This window comes from Lepidochelys kempii, chromosome 1 (assembly GCF_965140285.1).
Source record: "Lepidochelys kempii isolate rLepKem1 chromosome 1, rLepKem1.hap1, whole genome shotgun sequence".
NCBI classification, from domain to species: Eukaryota; Metazoa; Chordata; order Testudines; family Cheloniidae; genus Lepidochelys; species Lepidochelys kempii.
This window is the reverse complement of record NC_136380.1, coordinates 115,510,458-115,533,150: the sequence shown is the minus strand read 5'-3', so window position 1 is coordinate 115,533,150 and position 22,693 is coordinate 115,510,458. Positions and strand designations below refer to the sequence as shown.

General features: G+C 44.7%; 1 protein-coding gene across 8 annotated transcripts in view; it reads left to right on the top strand.

Annotated features, from left to right (window-relative positions):
- Positions 1-18,071, top strand: part of NCK2 (NCK adaptor protein 2) — a 162,889-nt gene extending 144,818 nt beyond the window's left edge. For all 8 annotated transcript variants that reach the window (XM_073351333.2, XM_073351353.2, XM_073351343.2 and 5 more), the window contains one exon: positions 16,663-18,071. In XM_073351333.2, the coding sequence (XP_073207434.1) occupies positions 16,663-16,857 (195 nt within the window). In that variant the 3' untranslated portion in view covers positions 16,858-18,071. The remainder of the gene's footprint in view (positions 1-16,662) is intronic.
- The last annotated feature ends 4,622 nt before the right edge of the window (positions 18,072-22,693 follow it).

The following is a 22,693-nucleotide window of genomic DNA, read 5'->3' as shown; positions in this document are numbered from 1 at the left end:
GTTCTGAATTAAGGTTTCCATTCTCTTCAATGCTGGTCTCTCTCTAATCCAAATGCTTCAGTCTGGTGTTACAGATACTACATTTCTCTAAACAGAGAACTATACTTTTGTAGTTGGGATGTGTGTGTCTGCCTTTGGTTTAGTATAATTTCAGAATCATTTTTTTGTTACACATTAGATTTAGGGTATGTCTACACTGGCAAGTTTCTGCACCAGATGTTATACCACTTTTATTAAAACGCTGGAATTAAACAGCTGTTGCATATCCACACTGTGTTCCTTGTGACGCTGGAGCGCATCCACGTTAGTAGCTCTTGCAAAGGCAAAGACAGCAGTGCATTGTGGTAGCTATCCCACTGTGCAACTGGCCGCAGGGTGCTTTGGGAAGGGGTTGCAATGCCTCATGGGGATGCAGGTTTCCCAATCCCATTGTTCCATGGGCATCCTACTACATTGCCAGCTGCTTTTCAACTGAAGTGTGGAGGGGGAAGTGTGTGACAGGGAGTGTGTGTGTGTGTGTGTGTGTGTATGGAACAGTGTGTGTGTGTGTATGGAACAGGGAAGAGAGACAATATGTTTTGGGGGACAGAGTGTGTGTGTCACCATGCTGTCTTGTAAGTTCAGACAGCAGCAGGAAACAACCAGTCCTGAGGCAGGGGGAGGGGGAAACCCTGACATCAGCCCCCACCTCCCTCCCTCGGCTCTCTGCACAGCAATCTCTCTCTCTCTCACACACACACACTCTCACACCTGTGTTCAGCAGCACTAGCATTCCACATTAATGGTTTGCTTTGTGTCCCAGAGCAGTTCAGCACAGCACACAATGGCTGTCAGAAACAGTGCTTTGAAAGGGGAGAAGCGCATGTCTCCAGGGCAGCCGAGTTCAAAACAATGAGCAGAGTGGGCATTTGAGGCATTATGGGACACCTCTGGAGGCCAATTACAGTGCAGAAAGCAATCAAGTGTTCACACTGGCAATAAAGCACTGGAGCCTCTGCGCAAGGAGCCTTATGACTCTCATTGAGGTGGTTTTTTTGCAGCGCTGCAACTGTGGAGTTTCTGCGCACAAAGTGGCTTGGCAGTGTATACACGTCTGAAGTTTGAGTGCAAAAAGCTGCTTTACTGTGCAGAAACTTGCCAATGTAGACAAGCCCTTAGTTATTTCATTCCAGATTTGATCTTCCTTAATTTTTAATCTTATTGCCTGAATCATTCTTTTATATAAGTTTTAACACATTCTTCACAACAGTTGTTCTTTTAATAAATTCTAGAAACCATATAGTAAACCAGGGTGGTGGTGTTGAGAGGGAAATGGGTAAAGTATCATTTGTTTCAAGCTTCCAAAGGCTTATGATAGAGCAGTGTAAAAATATTTTTAAAATAATTTTAAAATTCTTGGGTGGTGTCTAATTTTCAGTGGATATACTTTGTAGTACTTTTTTGTAGTACCAAAAATTCCTATTACATCATGTTGTATGATTCCACTTGTTGGAGGAGCTTCTTCAAGCTGTGGACCTAGGTTTCCTCCCTGAAGGGGTCCTATCAATGAGGACCATCCTCTTACTATAGGTTTCAGAGTAACAGCCGTGTTAGTCTGTATTCGCAAAAAGAAAAGGAGTACTTGTGGCACCTTAGAGACTAACCAATTTATTTGAGCATAAGCTTTTGTGAGCTACAGCTCACTTCATTGAATGCATACTGTGGAAAGTGTAGAAGATCTTTTTATACACACAAAGCATGAAAAAAACCTCCTCCCACCCCACTCTCCTGCTGGTAATAGCTTATCTAAAGTGACCACTCTCCTTACAATATGTATGATAATCAAGGTGGGCCATTTCCAGCACAAATCCAGGGTTTAACAAGAACGTCGGGGGAGGGGGGATGAGGGAAAAACAAGGGGAAATAAGTTACCTTGCATAATGACTTAGCCACTCCCTGTCTCTATTCAAGCCTAAGTTAATTGTATCCAATTTGCAAACGAATTCCAATTCAACAGTTTCTCGCGGGAGTCTGGATTTGAAGTTTTTTTGTTGTAATATAGCAACTTTCATGTCTGTAATCGCGTGACCAGAGAGATTGAAGTGTTCTCCGACTGCAGCCAGCCCCTGCCGCACCCCCTGCCCTGCCTCCAGCCACCCCCCGCACGCCCTGTCTGCAGCCAGCCCCTGCTGCACCCCCTGCCCTGCCTCCAGCCACCCCCTGCATCCCCTGCCTGCAGCCAGCCCCTGTCTCCAGCCACCCCCTGCCGCACCCCCTGCATGCCCTGCCTCCAGCCACCCCCTGCATGCCCTGCCTCCAGCCAGCCCCTGCCGCACCCCCTGCCTGTAGCCAGCCCCTGCCTCCAGCCATCCCCTGCACCCCCTGCCTGCAGCCAGCCCCCGCCTCCAGCCGCCCCTGCCCGCAGCCAGCCCTAGTCTCCAGCCACCCCCACAGACCCTGGCCACACCAGCCCCTGCCTGCAGCCACCCCTGCACCCCCTGCCCGCAGCCAGCCCCTGCCCTGCCCGCAGCCAGCCCCTGCCGCACCCCCTGCCCTTTATCCAGCCAACCCCTGCTGCACCCCCTGCCCTGCCCGCACCAGCCCCTGTCTCCAGCCACCCCTGCCCGCACCAGCCCCTGGGACACCCCCTGCCCTGCCCGCAGCCAGCCCCTGTCTCCAGCCAGTCCTGCACCCCCCTGCCCTGCCTGCAGCCAGCCCCTACCTCCAGTCAGCCCCTGCCCTGTCTCCAGCCAGCCCCACACCCTCCTGTCTCTAGCCAACTCCACACCCCCTTCCCTGCCTGCAGCCAGCCCCACACCCCTTGCTTCCAGCTAGCCCTGCCCCATGTCCACTAGTGCCCTGCAGTTCTCAGGGCAGTAACCCTGCACACCTGCTTCAATGAGGGGGGCATGGAACAGCTGGGACCCACACATGTGCACACCCTAGGGTGACCAGACAGCAAGTGTGAAAAATCAGGACAGGGGGTAGGGGATAATAGGAGCCTATATAAGGAAAAGACCCCAAAATCGGGACTGTCCCTATAAAATCGGGACATCGGGTCACCCTAGCACACCCCCAGGGAGTGGTGGGGACCCAAACATGTGAAACGGAGCTCATTTCTAGTTCAGGCCCATCTTTTTAAAAAAGAACTTTAGGCAAGGTTAACATACATCCGTATTTTCCCGGACAGGTCAGGCTTTTTGGTTCTTAAATCGGATGTATGGTAACCCTGTTGGTACAAAAAATACATACTGGGGCACATCCCTTAAATCAGGACTTTTTATAGGGAACCGGTTGTTAAGATTTTGGCAGCTCATCACTGGGTATGCGTACCCCTGGGGGTACTCAGAGGTCTTCCAGGGGGTACATCAACTCATCTAGATATTTGCCTAGTTTTACAACAGGCTACATAAAAAGCACTAGCGATATCAATACAAACTAAAATTTCAAAGACAATGATTTGTTCATACTGCTCTATATTCTGTACACTGAAATGTAAGTACAATATTTATATTCTAATTGATTTATTTTATAATTATTTGGTAAAAATGAGAGTATGAATGTTTCAGTAATAGTGTGCTGTGACACTTCTGTATTTTTATGTATTTTATATATTTTTATGTCACATTTTGTAAGTTTTTAAGTGAGGTAAAACTTGGGGGTTCAGAAGACAAATCAGACTCTTGAAAGGGGTTTAGTAGTCTGGAAAGGTTGAGAGCCAGTGAAGTAGAACATAAGGTTCCTCGCACAAGTTGCCTGTTCCTACAATAGTTCCCTGTCATAATGGTTGCTGCTTCACCTGGAGAAGCAATACTGTCATGAGGGGTTTTGAGCTGTCGAAGAGGGGCCTTTGAGCCTGGTGATGGTGGATGTGAGGCAGGAGGGGGAGCCTCAATGCATGGAGAGTTTCATGTGTGCATCAACGGGGCAGATAAATTGGTGAATGAAATTATGGATGATAATTGAGAGGGGAGGGGTAAGACCGTGAAGGGAGATTGAACATAAGAACCGGCATACTGGGTCAGACCAAAGGTCCATCTAGCCCAGTATCCTGTCTTCCGACAGTGGCCAATGCCAGGTGACCCAGAGGGAGTGAACAGAACAGGTAATCATCAAGTGGTCCATCCCCTGTCACCCATTCCCAGAGTCTGGCAAACAGAGGCTAGGGACACCATTCCTTACCCATCCTGGCTAATAGCCATTGATGGACCTATCCTCCATGAATTTGTCTACTTCTTCTTTGAACCCTGTTGTAGTCTTGGCCATCTAGACTAGATGAGCAGAAATTGGGAGTTTGAAAGACCAGTAAAAGGGTTAGAGAGGTATAACTATAATTTTTCCCCACCCTGCCCTTTACAGTGAGTGTACCGTATTTCTTTGAGTGCTTGCAATGTCCATTCCATGTTAGGTGTGTGCGCACCATGAGCCGTCACCAGAAATTTTTCCCTCTCTGGTACCTGTCGGGTCAGCTCTGGTGCTGTGCGCTCATAAGGGCTCCAGCCAACACCGCACCTTCTCAGTTTCTTTTTTCGCCTGTGATGGTCACTGGAACTGCTCTTCTTTCTTCAGCAAGCTCTCCTCAGTGGAAGACTCTTCTCTGTGGTCTTAGTTTACTACCTTCCCTTTGTTTCTTTTGTCCCAGTTCTTTATTTCTAGTTTGGACAGTTGTGAACTTGTACATAGTTAGTTGGCATTTTCACCATTTTAGCGGAGTCTTCGTCTGCTCCCTGTACAGGACATGCCTCGGTCTCTCGGTTTCAAGCCCAGTGCCTCCTGCAGCAAACCTATGCCTGTTAGCGACTCACACTCCAGTTGTCTGAAGTGCCTGAGAAAGACTGATATCAGCAGTTGCTGCCAGATCTGCCGGGATTTCAAAACCTGTACTGAGAAAGGCCTGGAGACAAGGTTAAAGTCCCTCCTGTTGGAATCAGCATCCCGACTCTCGTCGTAGCCAGTTTGGCCAGACTCAGCACTGAGTATGTTGGCGTCAGTGCAAAGTGCTCCTCCCACCATGAGAGTCTCTGCACCGTTCACCCATCACCTGTGCCGAAGAAAAAACATAAGAAGCTGTTGGCTGAGAGAGGGTGTTCCCCAACTCTGAGGAAAGTCACGTGTGGGGAGCACAGTGGAATGTGACCTGAGTCTGGCCACTCCTCTGATTCTGAGGGTGATACCGTTAACTCCGTCCTTTATGTCCATTGAGTCCAGTCCTGGATCAACCTTCAGCACCAGAGGGACCAACAGGATCGCGGTGCTGTCTACCTCGGACATGTTTGTTTCAGCCAGGGACTTGCGGGAGCTTTCGGTGTTGCTGGTGATGGCAATACAAGAATCAGTGACGTCGGTGCCAGGGAGCAGAATGGAGCATGTTGCCCTGAACTCCCATATGGTACTGTCAAGAGGGAAACTGTCTCTGCTATCCTTGACACAGGTCTTCCCGACTTGTCAGCGTTCCCCAGCACCAAGTGGTATCTTCCTTCCATGGTCCCTGGAGGAAGGCTCATTGTCAGACTCGGAAATGGAATAGTATCCCCATCCGAGAAACTGTTCCCAGTCGTCCGTGTCCTTCCCCCCCCCCCCCCCCCATCAACTTATCCGGTTGTGGATCCATGTGCAGAAGTACGCCCGAATGCTTGGGCACTGGCCTATGCAGATGCAATGGCCATTTTGGAAACTCTGGGTTTTTCTCCAATGCAGGGACTCTCTTCCAGGCGCTAATACTTGGCGGTCTCAGAGAGGAGAGCACCTCTGGCCAATCGAGCAGCATTGGACCTGGACGCCGGTACCAAACCTGGTACCAATCCTCAGGATCGGATCAGAGCAGGCGAAGAAGAGGATCACCCCTGCTGGTGCAGAACTCCTCATCCTCTTCTCCAGATGAGGCAGTGTCAGGGGTGGGCATGTCACCTCCCCATGATGACTTCAGAGCCCATTAAGAGCTCTTGAAAAGAGTGGCCTTTGAACCTCTGGCTGGAAATGGAGGTTGTCAAAGAGCCCTCCCACAGCCTGGTCAATATTTTGACTGCGGCAGCCCTATCAAAGGTGGCTCTCCCTCTCACTAAGGCCATCGTGGGCCAGTTAAAGCTCTGTGGGAAAACCCCATCTTCCCTGCCTTCCACCTCAAAAAAGAGCCAAAAAAATAGTATTTTGGTCCCTCTCTTGGGTATGAGTACTTGTACTCCCACCCCCTCCTGGGTTCCTGGTGGTCTCAGTGGCAAACAAGAGGGACAGACAAGGGCAATAAGCTGTGACCCCCAAGGCAAAAGACTAGATCTTTTTGGTAGAAAGGTTTATTCTACAGGAGTTCTACAGCTCGGCATCTCCAACCAGCAGGCTTTTGCTGGGGAGGTACGATTTCATTGTCTGGGACTTTATGTTGAAATTCAAGGACTCGCTTCCCCAGGAATTCAGGCAGCAGTTCTCTTCTTTGGTTGAGGAGGGGAAGTCAACCAACTTACAAGAAGTGGAAGGTTGGACATATGACCAGGGAAGAGTATAAAAATATTGCTCGGGCATGTAGGAATGTTATCAGGAGGGCCAAATCGCACCTGGAGCTGCAGCTAGCCAGAGATGTCAAGAGTAACAAGAAGGGTTTCTTCAGGTATGTTGGCAACAAGAAGAAAGCCAAGGAATGTGTGGGCCCCTTACTGAATGAGGGAGGCAACCTAGTGACAGAGGATGTGGAAAAAGCTAATGTACTCAATGCTTTTTTTGCCTCTGTTTTCACTAACAAGGTCAGCTCCCAGACTGCTGCGCTGGGCATCACAAAATGCGGAAGAGATGGCCAGCCCTCTGTGGAGATAGAGGCGGTTAGGGACTATTTAGAAAAGCTGGACGTGCACAAGTCCATGGGGCCGGACGAGTTGCATCCGAGAGTGCTGAAGGAATTGGCGGCTGTGATTGCAGAGCCACTGGCCATTATCTTTGAGAACTCGTGGCGAACCGGGGAAGTCCCGGATGACTGGAAAAAGGCTAATGTAGTGCCAATCTTTAAAAAAGGGAAGAAGGAAGATCCTGGGAACTACAGGCCAGTCAGCCTCACCTCAGTCCCTGGAAAAATCATGGAGCAGATCCTCAAAGAATCAATCCTGAAGCACTTGCATGAGAGGAAAGTGATCAGGAACAGCCAGCATGGATTCACCAAGGGAAGGTCATGCCTGACTAATCTAATCGCCTTTTATGATGAGATTACTGGTTCTGTGGATGAAGGGAAAGCAGTGGATGTATTGTTTCTTGACTTTAGCAAAGCTTTTGACACGGTCTCCCATAGTATTCTTGTCAGCAAGTTAAGGAAGTATGGGCTGAATGAATGCACTATAAGGTGGGTAGAAAGCTGGCTAAATTGTCAGGCTCAACGGGTAGTGATCAATGGCTCCATGTCTAGTTGGCAGCCGGTATCAAGTGGAGTGCCCCAAGGGTCGGTCCTGGGGCCGGTTTTATTCAATATCTTCATAAATGATCTGGAGGATGGTGTGGATTGCACTCTCAGCAAATTTGCGGATGATACTAAACTGGGAGGAGTGGTAGATACGCTGGAGGGGAGGGATAGGATACAGAAGGACCTAGACCAATTGGAAGATTGGGCCAAAAGGAATCTGATGAGGTTCAATAAGGATAAGTGCAGGGTCCTGCACTAAGGAGGGAAGAACCCAATGCACAGCTACAGACTAGGGACCGAATGGCTAGGCAGCAGTTCTGCAGAAAAGGACCTAGGGGTGACAGTGGACGAGAAGCTGGATATGAGTCAGCAGTGTGCCCTTGTTGCCAAGAAGGCCAATGGCATTTTGGGATGTATAAGTAGGGGCATAGCGAGCAGATCGAGGGACGTGATCGTTCCCCTCTATTCGACATTGGTGAGGCCTCATCTGGAGTACTGTGTGCAGTTTTGGGCCCCACACTTCAAGAAGGATGTGGATAAATTGGAGAGAGTCCAGCGAAGGGCAACAAAAATGATTAGGGGACTGGAACACATGAGTTATGAGGAGAGGCTGAGGGAGCTGGGATTGTTTAGCCTGCAGAAGAGAAGAATGAGGGGGGATTTGATAGCTGCTTTCAACTACCTGAAAGGGGGTTCCAAAGAGGATGGCTCTAGACTGTTCTCAATGGTAGCAGATGACAGAACGAGGAGTAATGGTCTCAAGTTGCAGTGGGGGAGGTTTAGATTGGATATTAGGAAAAACTTTTTCACTAAGAGGGTGGTGAAACACTGGAATGCGTTACCTAGGGAGGTGGTAGAATCTCCTTCCTTAGAGGTTTTTAAGGTCAGGCTTGACAAAGCCCTGGCTGGGATGATTTAACTGGGAATTGGTCCTGCTTTGAGCAGGGGGTTGGACTAGATGACCTTCTGGGGTCCCTTCCAACCCTGATATTCTATGATTCTATGATTCTATAAGTCTGTAGTCAGGGCTTTCCTGTAGGCTGCCCTGGACGCGGCAGACTCGGTTGCTAGATCCTTAGCTTTTGCAGTAGTCATGCGCAGATGCTCTTGGTTCCAGTCCTCGTGACTGGTAACAGAGATCCAGCAGTCGATTCAGGACCTTCCACCTGAAGATGCTTCGCTCTTCTCAGAACAAACAGATGCAAAGCTCCGCGGTCTGAAAGACTCCAGAGCCACCCTTAAGTCCTGAGTCTTTACACCCTGAAGCCTTCAACAAAGCACTTCAGGCTCCAGCACTCCAACCACTTCTCAGCTCCACCGCCCCGTCGGGACCTGCAAAAGAAGCAAAGCAGGTGTTTTAGACACAAGCAGTTCCCCCGTCTACCTCAGGGTCTCTACCTGGCCTGCCCAGATACATGGGAGCAGCCAAACAGAACTTTTGATGGGATGCCTGAGGTCATTATACCAGTTTCCGTGCCACTTGATCCTGTCCCCCTTTTGTTTTCGGACCACCTGTCCCACTTTGGCATGACATGGTCTGTTATCACCATGGAGTGCTGGGTGCTAAACACTGGAGAAAGGAATTATACGTTCTAGTTTATTTCCACTCCCCACACATTCCTTCCTTTCCTATTCCTCTTCAGGTACCCTTCTCATGAGCAATGTCTGGTGCAGGAGGTGCAAGCCTTCCTCTGCGTGAGAGCCGTGGAGGAGGTTCCTCGGGACTTAAGAGGGAAGGGGTTTTACTCCAGGTATTTTCTAATTCCAAAGGCCAAAGTGGATCTCTGACCCATTTTAGACTTGCACCACCTCAACGGCTATCTCAAAAAGCTGACTTCTGCATGGTCTCTGTGTCCTCCATCATCCCCTCCCTAGATTCGGGGGACTGGTATGCCACCCTCAACTCAAGAGACACTTATTTTCACATCTCAATTTTCCAAAGCCACAGGAGGTTTCTCAGGTTCATTGTAAATCAAATTCACTACCAATTTACGGTTCGGCCTTTCAGCAGCCACAAAGGTTTTCATGAAATGCATGGCAGTAGTGGCAGCCTTCCTGAGAAGAAGAGGGGTACAAGTCTACCCGTACCTCGATGACTGGCTGGTCAAAGGCCAGGCCCAGGTGGAGGCCATTATCCACTTCCATACAATTGACCTTTCGGGTGCTGGGGTTTATAAATGAGCAGAAGTCTACCCTTGTCCCTGTACAAAGGATAGAGTTTATCAGAGCAGTGCTTGATTCCTCACAGGCAGGGCTTTCCTCCCAGAAGCCTGTGTCCAGACAATGGTGTAATTAATAGCCCAAGTCAAGGCCCACCCAGTCACGACGACCCATTTCTGCCTTAGACTTTTAGGCCACATGGATGCATCCACATAAGTAGTGCAGCATGCAAGGCTATGCCTCAGATCGCTTTAAGCTTGGCTGGCCTCAGTGTACTCACCCAGTCGCCATCACCTGTACTTGGTGCTCACAGTTTGTCACCAGTCAGAACAGGAAATGTCACCATTCGCTCCCTGCAAGGCCACAGCCCGGGCTTACTCACAGAAGCTTTCCTGCTCTGTTGGACTGGACATCTGTTCTACAACTTCCCCTCTGTTCCTCTAGTGCATAAGGTCCTACTGGAGATCAAGCGAGACAGAACGCAAGTCATTCTCATAGCCGTAGGCTGGCCCCACCAACACTGGTTCGACACGCTGTCAGTATCGACTCTGATGCTGTTACTTCTCCTCCTGGACCTGATATCTCAGGACCACGGTCAAGTACTCCTCACCTGACAGCTTCCACCTGACAGCTTTGAAACTCCATGGCTAAATCCTGAGGAGTTGGCCTGTTCGGAGCAAATCCACCAGGTTTTGCGAGGTATCAGGAAGCCTTCTACCGGAGCAACATACCTTGCCAAGTGGTAGCGCTTTTCCATTTGGTCTTCCCAGCAAGGTCTCTTGCCCGCACAGTCGTCTCTGCTGGCTGTTCTGGAGTATTTGCTGCATCTGAAACAGCAAGGTCTGGCAATTTCATCAGTTAAAGTACACCTGGCAGCGATTTCAGCATTCCATGAATGGCTGATCGGTTTTCTCAGATGAGATGTCTGTTCATTTTCTCACGGGCCTAGAAAGATTGTGCCCTCAGATTCGAGAGCCTATTCCCCCATGCGACCTGGTCTTGTCAAAACTCATGGGGCCTCAGTTCGAGCTGCTGGGAATATGCCCCCTGTTGTACCTTTCCTGGAAGATGGCCTTTCTAATAACTCACTTTGGCCAGGAGTGTCTCAGACCAGGGCTCTTACATCAGAATCCCTGTACACAGACAGCTTTGCCCTCACCCTGCGTTCCTCCCAAAGGTGGTTTTGCAGTTTCACAATAATCAGTAGGGCCCTACCAAATTCGCGTCCATGAAAAATGTGTCATGGACCGTGAAATCTGGTCTTTTGTGTACTTTCACCCTGTACTATACAGATTTCACGTGGGAAATCAGTGTTTCCCAAACTGGGGATCCTGATCCAAAAAGGGGATGGGGGGAATCACAAGGTTATTGTAGGGGGGGTCACAGTATTGCCACCCTTATTCTGCACTGTTCCCTTCAGAGCTGGGCGGCCAGTGAGTGGTGGTTGCTGACTGAAGGCCTAGCTCTGAAGGCAACAGCTCAAAAGTAAAGGTGGCAATACCATACCGTGCTATCCTTAGTTCTGTGCTGATGCTGGCAGCAGCATTGCCTTCAAAGCGGGGCTCTTGGCCAGCAAGCACCGCTCTCTGGCAGCCCAGCTCTGAAGGTAGCACTCCCGTCAGCAGCAGCATAGAAGTAAACTTGGCAGTACTGCAACTGTCCTACAATAACTTTGTGAGTCCCCCACAGTCCTCTTTTGGGTCAGGACCCCTACCTTTACAACACCATGAAATTCAGATTTAAATATCTGAAATCATGAAATTTACTATTTTTAAAATCCTGTGACCATGAAATTGACCAAAATGGACTGTGAATTTGGTAGGGCCCTAGTAATCAGGCTATTTTTCTGCCTTTTTTTTCCCTGAAACCTCTCACAAACAGGGAGGAGCAAAATCTCCACACACTGGACGTTAGATGCACTCTGATATTATACATTGAGAGGATAAAACTGTGCCATAGATCTATGTAGCTGTTTGTAGCAGTAGCAGACAGGATGAAAGGCCTTCCTATTTTGGCTGAGCGGATCTCATCCTGGATCACATCGTGCATTCACACATGCTGTGAGCAGGCGGGGGTCCCACCACTGGCTATAGTGACAGCCCATTCTATGTGAGCACAAACTTCCTCAGCAGCTTTCCTGGTCCAGGTGCTGATCCAGGACATGTGCAGAGAGGTGACTTGGTCATCATTACATACATTTTCTTCCCACTACACCATCACCCAGCAAGCTAGAGATGATGCCAGGTTTGGTCGAGCCATGTTGTGGTCAGCATGTCCATGAACTCTGATCCCATCTCCTATGGTACTGCTTGGGAGACACCAAACGTGGAACAGACATGTGCAACACATCTCGAAGAACAACAGTTACAGAAAGGTTAGTAAGTGATTTGTGACCCAACACCAGCCAAAATCGATCATTTGGGCAACACAGCTCTGTCTGCTGGATACCTAGGCAGAGTAGGTGTGTTCATGTAAATATAGTCTGGTCCTGAAGCCTTCCCCCAAACCCACCCTCCAGCTCATCACTAGCTGTCAGGGGAGAGCTCATTCAGACCTTGCTTACAAATCATAATTTGAAATTATTAGCTTGGCCAACATCGCCAAAACAAATGCACTGAACTTCTCATGAAAAAACAACAGCTATGTGAGGCAGCTAGTTCTCTGTTCATGCTTTTCAAACCTATTATACTTTTTTCAGGTACAAATGTTTTATCATCTATTGTATATGCTTTTAAAGTGTATACTGTTGACCAACCGGGGGAAGGGGGGGTGGGGTGATGCGGAAATTCAGGTAAATCCCTAATGGGGGAGAAACACTCACAGGCACCCTGCCGTGATCCTATGCTGTAGAATCACCAGACAACCTTACAGGTTCTAGAGACTCAGATTTACTTGTAATGTGCTTTTAAGGAGTGTATGCAAGTTCTGAGGCTTTTTTGCAAGATAGGTTTGCATGCAAGCCATCTAAATATAGCAGTTAATTCAAGTGGGAGAAGAGAGAAAATCTGCCAGAAGCTGAAAGAGAATGGCCAAAAAACAGTTTTAAAAATGAACAAACAAACAAACTTGGAACAAATCCAAGGACAGCAGGGAACCAATTCAGGCTGCATTCAACCACCACGCTGTAGCATGGTAATATTAAGAGTAAAGAGCAGTAGTTTACACAGATATTTTTTAAAACATTCTCTAAATATTTAACTTGTATATTTGCAGTGAGAAGAACCCAAAATAAATACAAGTCCAATTATTTTCACAGATTCTTCTTGTATTCTTGTTACTCACTAATTTGAGGCGAATAAAGGGGTTTCACATTTTTCCAACAGCTGTTCAAGCTCTTCCATCTCTTTGTACCAGATGATGGCTCTCGCAAGAGAGTTAAACAGGCTGTTCCACAGTTTTAAGACGATGAGTTCATCAAAAGGGTGCAACTTTACAACATGCTGTGGTGAAAAATAAGCAATGCTAAATTCTTCTATTATACAAAAATCTAATTAGCAACTTTGGGACTGGAAAAAATATGAAACATTGAGTATTCAATCACAACTGTATTTCAAGTGTCAGAAAAAGCAAAGCAATGTGGTGGTAGCAGCCGATAAAGTGAGCTGTAGCTCACGAAAGCTTATGCTCAAATAAATTTGTTAGTCTGTAAGGTGTCACAAGTACTCCTTTTCTTTTTGCGAATACAGAGTGACACGGCTGCTACTCTGAAACCTGTCATACTGGAGTTTGTGTGTCTACATGACATGGTAGTAAGTGTGGGCCAGTGGCTCGGGCATAGGACTGAAAATCACAGGGCATAGGTTCTGTTCTGAGCTCTGCCACTGACTCACTGTCGTAACCTCTCTGTTCTTTATCTTTATAAAGATAACAATACTTACTCACCTTTGTAAAGAGCTTTGACATGTATACTTGAGATCATAGCTTTGAGGTTCTGATAACTACACTGCACCAAATAGGAGGGCACTAAATCTCCACAATGCACAAAAGGATTAGCTTGGTTGGTTTTGTTTCAGACATGATGTAGCTTTTTCAGTTCCGTATTTTGGCATTCTGTTTATACCTGTGTTTTCAATTGTAATAGGGATTTTTTTCAGTTAGTATTTTTAAATGAGTTTTGCCTAGGTGTTACCTACAGAAGAGAGAATTAGAGGGACTTTAATATTAAGGTTTGGTCTTGTTTCTCAGACTCACACAAGCTAGTGTTCTATTACTCCCTTCCATGCTAGCCCTACTAAATTGTTTCCTACAGGCCTATGTTGTTAGTTTTAATATTTAAAGTAAAGTTAGTGGCATGCTATCCATTGCCAGTTCCCTGTGATACTTCTGTGATTCGGCAGGCACAGAATTTTCAGCAGAATTCATCCCTTGCTGCAAAATCGTGCTCCAGAGTCTCCGCTATAATTTTTTTAAATGAATGGTTCTAGCTCTTATGATTCAAGAAGATGATCTTGAAATCATGAACAGATTTGAAAGCAATACAGTGCAGAGAGCCTGCAACAATAGCTCTGAAAACTGTGAACTGCCCTATTCATCTCAGTCAGGGCCCATGGACTCTGCAGTTCCACAGCATCTGGCTTTTGCAGGCAAGCTGCTCATATTTTGTATTCAGTTTCCCTTCTTGGTCAGGACTGGCCTGCAACTGTCTCTTGCTTTCCAGTTTTCCTCACTAGGGGGAGTTAATCGGATTACAGTGAAACCTCTGCACTGTTCCTTTGAGCTCAGGCAGGAGGGGGTTAGAGCCAGAGCTAACCTACAATTTACAGCCAGGGAGTGCGGGGGGAGAGATGGGGAATGGAATCTAAGAATTTATGCTGGCAAGTAGAGCTAGTCGGAAAAATTCAAATGAAATGTTCATCAGAATTTGTGGATTCATTAAAAGTTAAATGTTTCACTGAGATGGTTCAATTTCAGCAAAGTTCCAGTTGAACCCAGGCAGCAATCCGCCAGAACCCTGCCAGTTTGCCTGCCCAGCTCCTTGGCAGACCACATTGGAGGACTCTTTAGTAGAGAATTTAGAAAACGTTGGTTTTCATTCCTAATTGGAACAAAACTAAATTGTGAAATATCAAAATCCTCAATGAAACTGAATACCATTCTCTGCACAGCTCAACTGGCAAGTTAGACTGGCTGGGGAATAGTGCAGTAGCTGAAGCCCTTGGATCCAGGGAAATGAGATGTAAAACCATCTACAAGCTCTGCACTCCTGTCCTCCTCATTTCTTTGACACATGCAGACAGAGGGATGGCCTGAGCCCATCTGCATGGACAGCATCACAGGAGCAAAGTCCCAGGGATTGGAGTTTGGCTGTCTGGAGAGCATAGTGAAAACTCGTCAACAAAAGTAGTCACTGTCAAAAATAATCTCTCATGAACGTTATGACAATAAGAATTTTCAGTTAAAATAGACATAGTTCTGTTTTTGTGTGGGACTGGAGGATTGGAATAAATGGTGTTTCATGACAATGGAATAAATTAATGTTGTGGAATTTAGGAGTTGTTGCCACAGAAATTAGGAGTTGTTGCCATGTGTTGTGAACCTGGTCTAATTGTGTCACTAAGTACACAGGACTTAGAATATAGAATGCATTCACAGTGATGTTTGTTTGATATACCATAAGAGCTTTGATTATGTTCGGTACCGGAAACATTGATAGAAAAGTAAACTTAGGCCATGTCTACACTACAAAATTAAGTCAACCTATCTTCCATCGGCATAGGGCTGCCGCAGTAATTACATGGCTTGTGCTTTTCCCCACTTTGCTCCTTGTGTCAGCAGTGTATGTCCTCTCCAGGAGCGCTTTTATTGATTGTACTGTCAGTGTGGGGTATTGTGGGACGCTTCCTGAAAGACAGTAACAGTCTACGTAAGCAATGCAGTGTCTATGCTGATACTGCTTTGACCTAATTACTTCACCCTTAACTCTATGCCATTTGTGGAGGTGGAGTTAAGTTGGCGTAGAGGGGCAGTTACATCAGAGAGAGCGAAATGTAAGTGTAGACTCTTCCATAATTTATGTCGAAGTAAACTGCCTTGTGTCAATCTAACTCTGTAGCATAGACAGACCTTAGAGGTATAGTCAGGTGGACATTCACTATGTAACTTTTGATTTATATAAATGTTGCTATCATTATTAAACATTTATACTGCAGTAGAGCCCAACTTCAACAGTTGGGTCCAAAATTACTGGGAAGAATTTAAAGTGAGAATTAGTATTAAATTTAATGAATGTTAAATGAAATAAAAGCTACAAATTGGAAGTTCACTCTTTTTAAAAAAATTAGTGTTGTCAATTGCTTTTTAAAATAGAGTGGCAGTAGGATGGAGGAGTGGCCAAACCATGTGTGAGCAGGGGGAAATGTTGTAGACATGGAGAACTTTTGCAGCCATTTATTTATGTTCACTTTAGTGCTATGTACCAAAGCAATCGATGTGCTGGTACATTGAAAAAGTTGTTGTATGTCAAAAATAGTAAATGGAATAGTTCTGTTTTATCTTTCAAATAATTTTTAAGTTAAAAAAAATTAATTTCACTGTACATGGTTAGTATTATATTTGGGTGATTTGTATTGTAAATGTGTATTCTGTGTCCTATACTACTTTCTTAAAATTAAAATAAACAAGAACTGTTCCTCATTTTTTTTTTTAGTTAAGTTAAAGGGTGGAAAGTTTTTCTTTTGTAACACAGAGCAAGAAAGGCCCTCTTGTGGTCATGATTTTAAAAAGTCATGGGAATTTTCTCTTCTGTGCCTCAGCCAAGCAATATTGTAATAAGAATATTGACTTTAGGGAGAGTTTATCAATAGAAGAAACCATGCATGACACAAGTCTTTTTCTGTTCTTGTCATTCTTATGATGCTAGTTTGAGCCAGTAATTTTTGCACTATTTGCAATTTAGTCATGTAACTTGCTACTTTAGACTATGTATTTTACTGATCATTTACTGCACATATTAATAATGCGGGAAATTATTTATTGAATAATAGACATTTGGATTTCTTAAATAGCTAAAGCACCATATTGTAGAACAAAGAATAGAGTATATTGTAGTTACTTTATATCACAGTTTGCTCCTTCAACCACAAATTTGTGTGTTCTCTTTGACCGCTTTGTAATAATTCTTTTTCTCTTTCTCTCTCTTTCAACAGCCCAGTGACTTCTCAGTATCTCTAAAGGCATCAGGGAAGAACAAACATTTCAAGGTGCAGCTTGTGGACAATGTCTATTGTATTGGCCAGCGTCGATTTCATTCAATGGATGAATTGGTGGAACACTACAAAAAAGCTCCCATCTTCACCAGTGAACACGGCGAAAAGTTATATCTTGTGAAAGCACTTCAGTGACGTTGAAGATAGACTATGCCACCTAGGCCTCTTATAACTTTCAAGCCTTAGGTCCTAATTCACTTTTATAGAGCAGAGCAATCTACTCCCTGAAGCAGGCTTAAAGGATGGATTCTTTCCAAAGTGTTTGCTCTGTTGGTTGTTATTGTCCTTTTTTGGTTTGGATTTGTTTTGTTTGCCTATTTTATCTTTTTGGTTCTGTTAATCTCAGATGACCTCCCCTCAGGTTGAAAATTTCACTTAAATGGGCGTTGTAAGCACTCACTTTCATGCCTGAGTTCTAAACTCCCCTCTTCTGTGTACGTTTACATAGTTAGTTCCAATAAACGAGGGGTGTTTTCAATTCAAAACAGTGTTAATCTGTTCAAATTGCTCATGCTGACAGAACTGTTCATTTGAGAGACATCGGACACAGTTTGAATGCACTGAAGCTGCAGCTAATTAAGTGAGATATAGTAGACATAACAGTTGTGGCAGTGAGTTCTGTAGCTATTTTGCTTACCAAGTAGTATATTACAAAAATTCCTAGTTCCTAGAAGCACTCTTTACACTGTACTCTGCTATTACATTGCCTCTTTAACTCTTTGTAAAGAGTACACTAATTAAAGCATTTTGTAATAGTACTTCTTAATCTACTATGGTAAGATTGTAGTAAAAGAAAACTATCTAGTGTATTTTGGTCTGTAATTGCAACAGAGAGGAATTTTCTTTTTTACATTGATTGCTAGAGAAAGAATCATTGAATTGTAAAGGCTGAATGTTTTGGTAATCTACAACCAAATGTGCCATCCACATAATGCTTTTTCCTCTTGCCCTTCTGCTTGTTTGAATTAAACAATTATGTATTTAATTCTCGAAGTAATATGTATCTGTAGCTGATTGTTGACACTAATACAGAAGATTAATAAAAACTGATCTTGGGGTGGGGCGGGCGGGCGTGCTACCAACACTATTATATATATAGATCTATATATATTTGCTTTATAGAGAAAATCTTCAGGGTTTACAGAGGATGGTGGGATTGGTAGTAGGAGACACACAGAATGTTTATGAAGAAAATGCATTTTCTCTTTTCTTTACATTTAAACTCCTTTATGGTTTAAATATACAGTCTTGAGATGGCACATTCCTGAGATTGAAGAAGGGATCTTGAGATCTCAAATTCTTGCATACCCAGTTTTTTGGATATTGTAATAAAACAGATATTATGTCAAGATGGAGTACTGGATTTATCCTTGAGTGGTAGTCATGATGTTGGTTTAGTAAGGTGAAATAGTGTAAATATGGAATTTGTGTATTTTGAATTTGGTCTAAGAAGAAAAAAATTTGAGCAACAATACTGTAGGTAATGAGAAATACTCTGTATGTTTTCAGTATTGGTTACTACGATGAGGAAGACCATAAACTCCTTTAATGAAAATGCAAAAGGAAACCATTTCCTAAGGCCTTCACCTTTTGTTTTATTTGTTGTTTTATCTGTCACTCTGTAATGTGAATAGGACTTACACCAATGCAGCATGATTTGCTTTGATTTAAATCATCTTTGCTATGGGGTTGCCCTGGTGCACTTGCACAGGTGGCTGAAAACCCAGTGTCAGAAAGGCTTGAAAAAGGGTTAAAAAAAGAACAAGATAAACTCATGGAGGATAGCCCCATCAATAGCTATTAGTCAGGATGGGCAGGGATGGTGTCCCTAGCATCTTTGCGAGAAGCTGGGAATAAGCGACGGGATGAATCATTTGATGATTACCTGTTCTGTTCTTTCCCTCTGAAGCACCTGGCATTGGCCACTGTCAGAAGACAGAATACTGGGCTAGATGGACCTTTGGTCTGACCCAGTATGGACATTCTTATGTTGAGGGGCAGACACTGTTTTGGAAGTTTTACAAACCTATTGTTTTCTTATCATGCCTGTGTGTGCACGCTCACTCCCGCCCCCCCCCTTCCTCTCCCCTTTTAGATTGCTTCATTTTTTCAATAGAATCTACTAGTAAAAATCAGACATCTGCTTGACTTCTATAGGACAGCTTTGTAGTGGCACCACTGATTAAGAGTGACCCAGATCTTTATAGTCACATTGTTATCATAAAGAGTCCTAATTTGTGGACTGCCATCTCCAGGCAGTGGCCAAACATTAGGAACTTAGGAATTTCCATACCAAATTAAGGTTTTTTTCTTCACCCTTCTCTGGACTCCCTCTATATGGAGATCTAACTGAACGCTATACTTTAAATGAGGGGGATACCACAGGTTTATATAATGCCTTCACAATCTTGGTGTTGTTTTCTATCCCAATCTTTATATATCCTAACATTGTTTGGTTTTGACTGCTGCTATGTATTGAGCAGAGGTGTTCATTGAGGTGTCTACAGTGAGAGGACAGGTCTTTTTCCTGAGTGGTTACAGTTAATTTATAACCCAGCAATGTTATATGAGTAGTTCATATTATTCTTTCTAATGAGTTTTAGCTTGCCTTTGTCAATGCTGAATTTAATCACGCTGGTTTGCTGGGTCCCTCTGCAGTTACTCAGTCTCTTGTAGTCTGGACCGATCTAAATAATTTTGTCTTCTACAAGTTTTTCCACCTAACTGATTCCAATTTTTTACAGTTGTTTGATGATTATACTAAACAATACTTGTCCTAATAAAGATTGCTGGGATATTCTACTGTTAGAATATCAACTTTAGGAATAATTGGAAACTATTTCTGTTTCTCAGCCAGTTTCTACTCCCTGACATAACCTTTATCTGACACTCCATGACTGCTTAGTTTCCTTAACAGCCTCTTGTCAAAGGTTATTGGTTTTTTGTTTTGTTTTATTTTTTAAGATTAAAGAAATTAATCCACTTGTTCTTCAGCTCCTTTTTTCATTAACAGGGCTTAAAGAATTTTAGTAGATTAGAAAGACATGATTTTTCTTTATATAATCATTCTGATTTTTCCAAATAATATCAGATTTTTCTAAGTGCATTTATTCTATTTTTAATTATTTCAACCAGTTTTAGTGGTGCTGCCATTTAATGTTTTTCTTGCCTTTCACTTCCTTTTTTTTAAATTGAGTCACATGCACTCCTTCTCTGAATCTGTTAAAGTACACTGCTGTATCTAAATGCAGTAATAGTTCAGGTTTCGACGTTTCTGAATCAAGGAATATTTCCAACACACCTCTGAACAACATACCCACAGAGACCTTTCGACCAAGACTACAAAAAGGAGGATTCTGGGTGGACTCCTCCTGAAGGTCGAAACAACAGACTGGACTTCTACATAGAGTGCTTCCACCGACGTTCACGGGCTGAAATTGTGGAAAAGCAGCATCACTTGCCCCATAACCTCAGCCGTGCAGAACACAATGCCATCCACAGCCTCAGAAACAACTCTGACATCATAATCAAAAAGGCTGACAAAGGAGGTGCTGTCGTCATCATGAATAGGTCGGAATATGAACAAGAGGGTGCTCGGCAGCTCTCCAACACCACTTTCTACAAGCCATTACCCTCTGATCCCACTGAGGATTACCAATAGAAACTACAGCATTTGCTCAAGAAACTCCCTGAAAAAGCACAAGAACAAATCTGCACAGACACACCCCTGGAAGTCCGACCTGGGGTATTCTATCTGCTACCCAAGATCCATAAACCTGGAAATCCTGGACGCCCCATCATCTCAGGCATTGAATCATAGAATCAGGATTGTCTGGCTATGTAGACTCCCTCCTCAGGCCCTACGCTACCAGCACTCCCAGCTATCTTCGAGACACCATTGACTTCCTGACGAAACTACTATCTTCCTGAAAACACCATCCTGGCCACTATACATGTAGAAGCCCTCTACACCAACATTCCACACAAAGATGGACTACAAGCCGTCAAGAACATTGTCCCCGATAATGTCACGGCAAACCTGGTGGCTGAACTTTATGACTTTGTCCTCACCCATAACTATTTCACATTTGGGGACAATGTATACCTTCAAATCAGCGGCACTGCTATGGGTACCCGCATGGCCCCACAGTGTGCCAACATTTTTATGGCTGACTTAGAACAACGCTTTCTCAGCTCTCGTCCCCTAATGCCCCTACTCTACTTGCGCTACATTGATGACATTTTCATCATCTGGACCCGTGGAAAAGAAGCCCTTGAGGAATTCCACCATGATTTCAACAATTTCCAGCCCACCATCAACCTCAGCCTGGACCAGTCCACACAAGAGATCCACTTCCTGGCCACTATGGTGCTAATAAGCGATGGTCACATAAACACCACCCTATACCGGAAACCTAGTGACCGCTATTCCTACCTATATGCCTCCAGCTTTCACCCAGACCACACCACACGATCCTTTGTCTACAGCCAAGCTCTACAACATTTGCTCCAACCCCTCAGACAGAGACAAACACCTACAAGATCTCTATCAAGCATTCTTACAACTACAATACCCACCTGCTGAAGTGAAGAAACAGATTGACAGAGCCAGAAGAGTACCCAGAAGTCACCTACTACAGGACCGGCCCAACAAAGAAAATAACAGAATGCCACTAGCCATCACCTGCAGCCCCCAACTAAAACCTCTCCAATGCATCATCAAGGATCTACAACCTATCCTGAAGGACGATCCATCACTCTCGCAGATCTTGGGAGACAGGCCAGTCCTTGCTTACAGACAGCCCCCCAACCTGAAGCAAATACCAGCAACCACACAACAGAACCACTAACCCAGGAACCTATCCTTGCAACAAAGCCCGTTGTTAACTGTGTCCACATATCTATTCAGGGGACACCATCATAGGACCTAATCACATCAGCCACACTATCAGAGGCTCGTTCACCTGTACATCTACCAATGTGATATATGCCATCATGTGCCAGCAATGCCCCTCTGCCATGTACATTGGTCAAACTGGACAGTCTCTACGCAAAAGAATAAATGGACAGAAATCAGACGTCAAGAATTATAACATTCAAAAACCAGTCAGAGAACACTTCAATCTCTGGTCACTCGATTACAGACCTAAAAGTGGCAATTCTTCACCAAAAATCTTCAAAAACAGACTCCAACGAGAGACTGCTGAATTGGAATTAATTTGCAAACTGGACACAGTTAACTTAGGCTTGAATAGAGACTGGAAGTGGATGGGTCATTACACAAAGTAAATCTATTTCCCCGTGTTTATTTTCCCCCACCCCCCACTGTTCCTCAGACGTTCTTGTCAACTGCTGGAAATGGCCTACCTTGATTATCACTACAAAAGGTTTTCTCCTTCCCCCTGCCCCCCCCCCCCCGCTCTCCTGCTGGTAATAGCTCATCTTAAGTGATCACTCTCCTTACCATGTTTATGGTAACACCCATTGTTTCATGTTCTCTATGTATATAAATATCCCCACTGTATTTTCCACTGAATGCATCTGATGAAGTGAGCTGTAGCTCACGAAAGCTTACGCTCAAATAAATTTGTTAGTCTCTAAGGTGCCACAAGTCCTCCTTTTCTTTTTTAGTAATAGTTCAAGGATTCTAATTTCCTCACGAGGGTCTTCTTGACTAGCTTCTTCTTTTTCTTTTATTATTTGTTTGTTTTGTGGTATCCCCTAGGAACTGTGGTCATTGACCAGGACCCCATTGTGCTAGTGCTCTACAAACACAATAAAAAATAGTCAAATCCTGCCCTTTCTAGATTGAGTGTCAACGGTCTAGTGTGATCTAATATGGCATATTTGTAGTCTTATGCTTTAGAATTTATATTCTGTTGAATGATCTTTTCCACTCAGAAATTTTCTCTCACAAGTTTCTGTGGAATTTTTAAAATCTAATGGTACACCTCCACCCCTTTGCCTTATG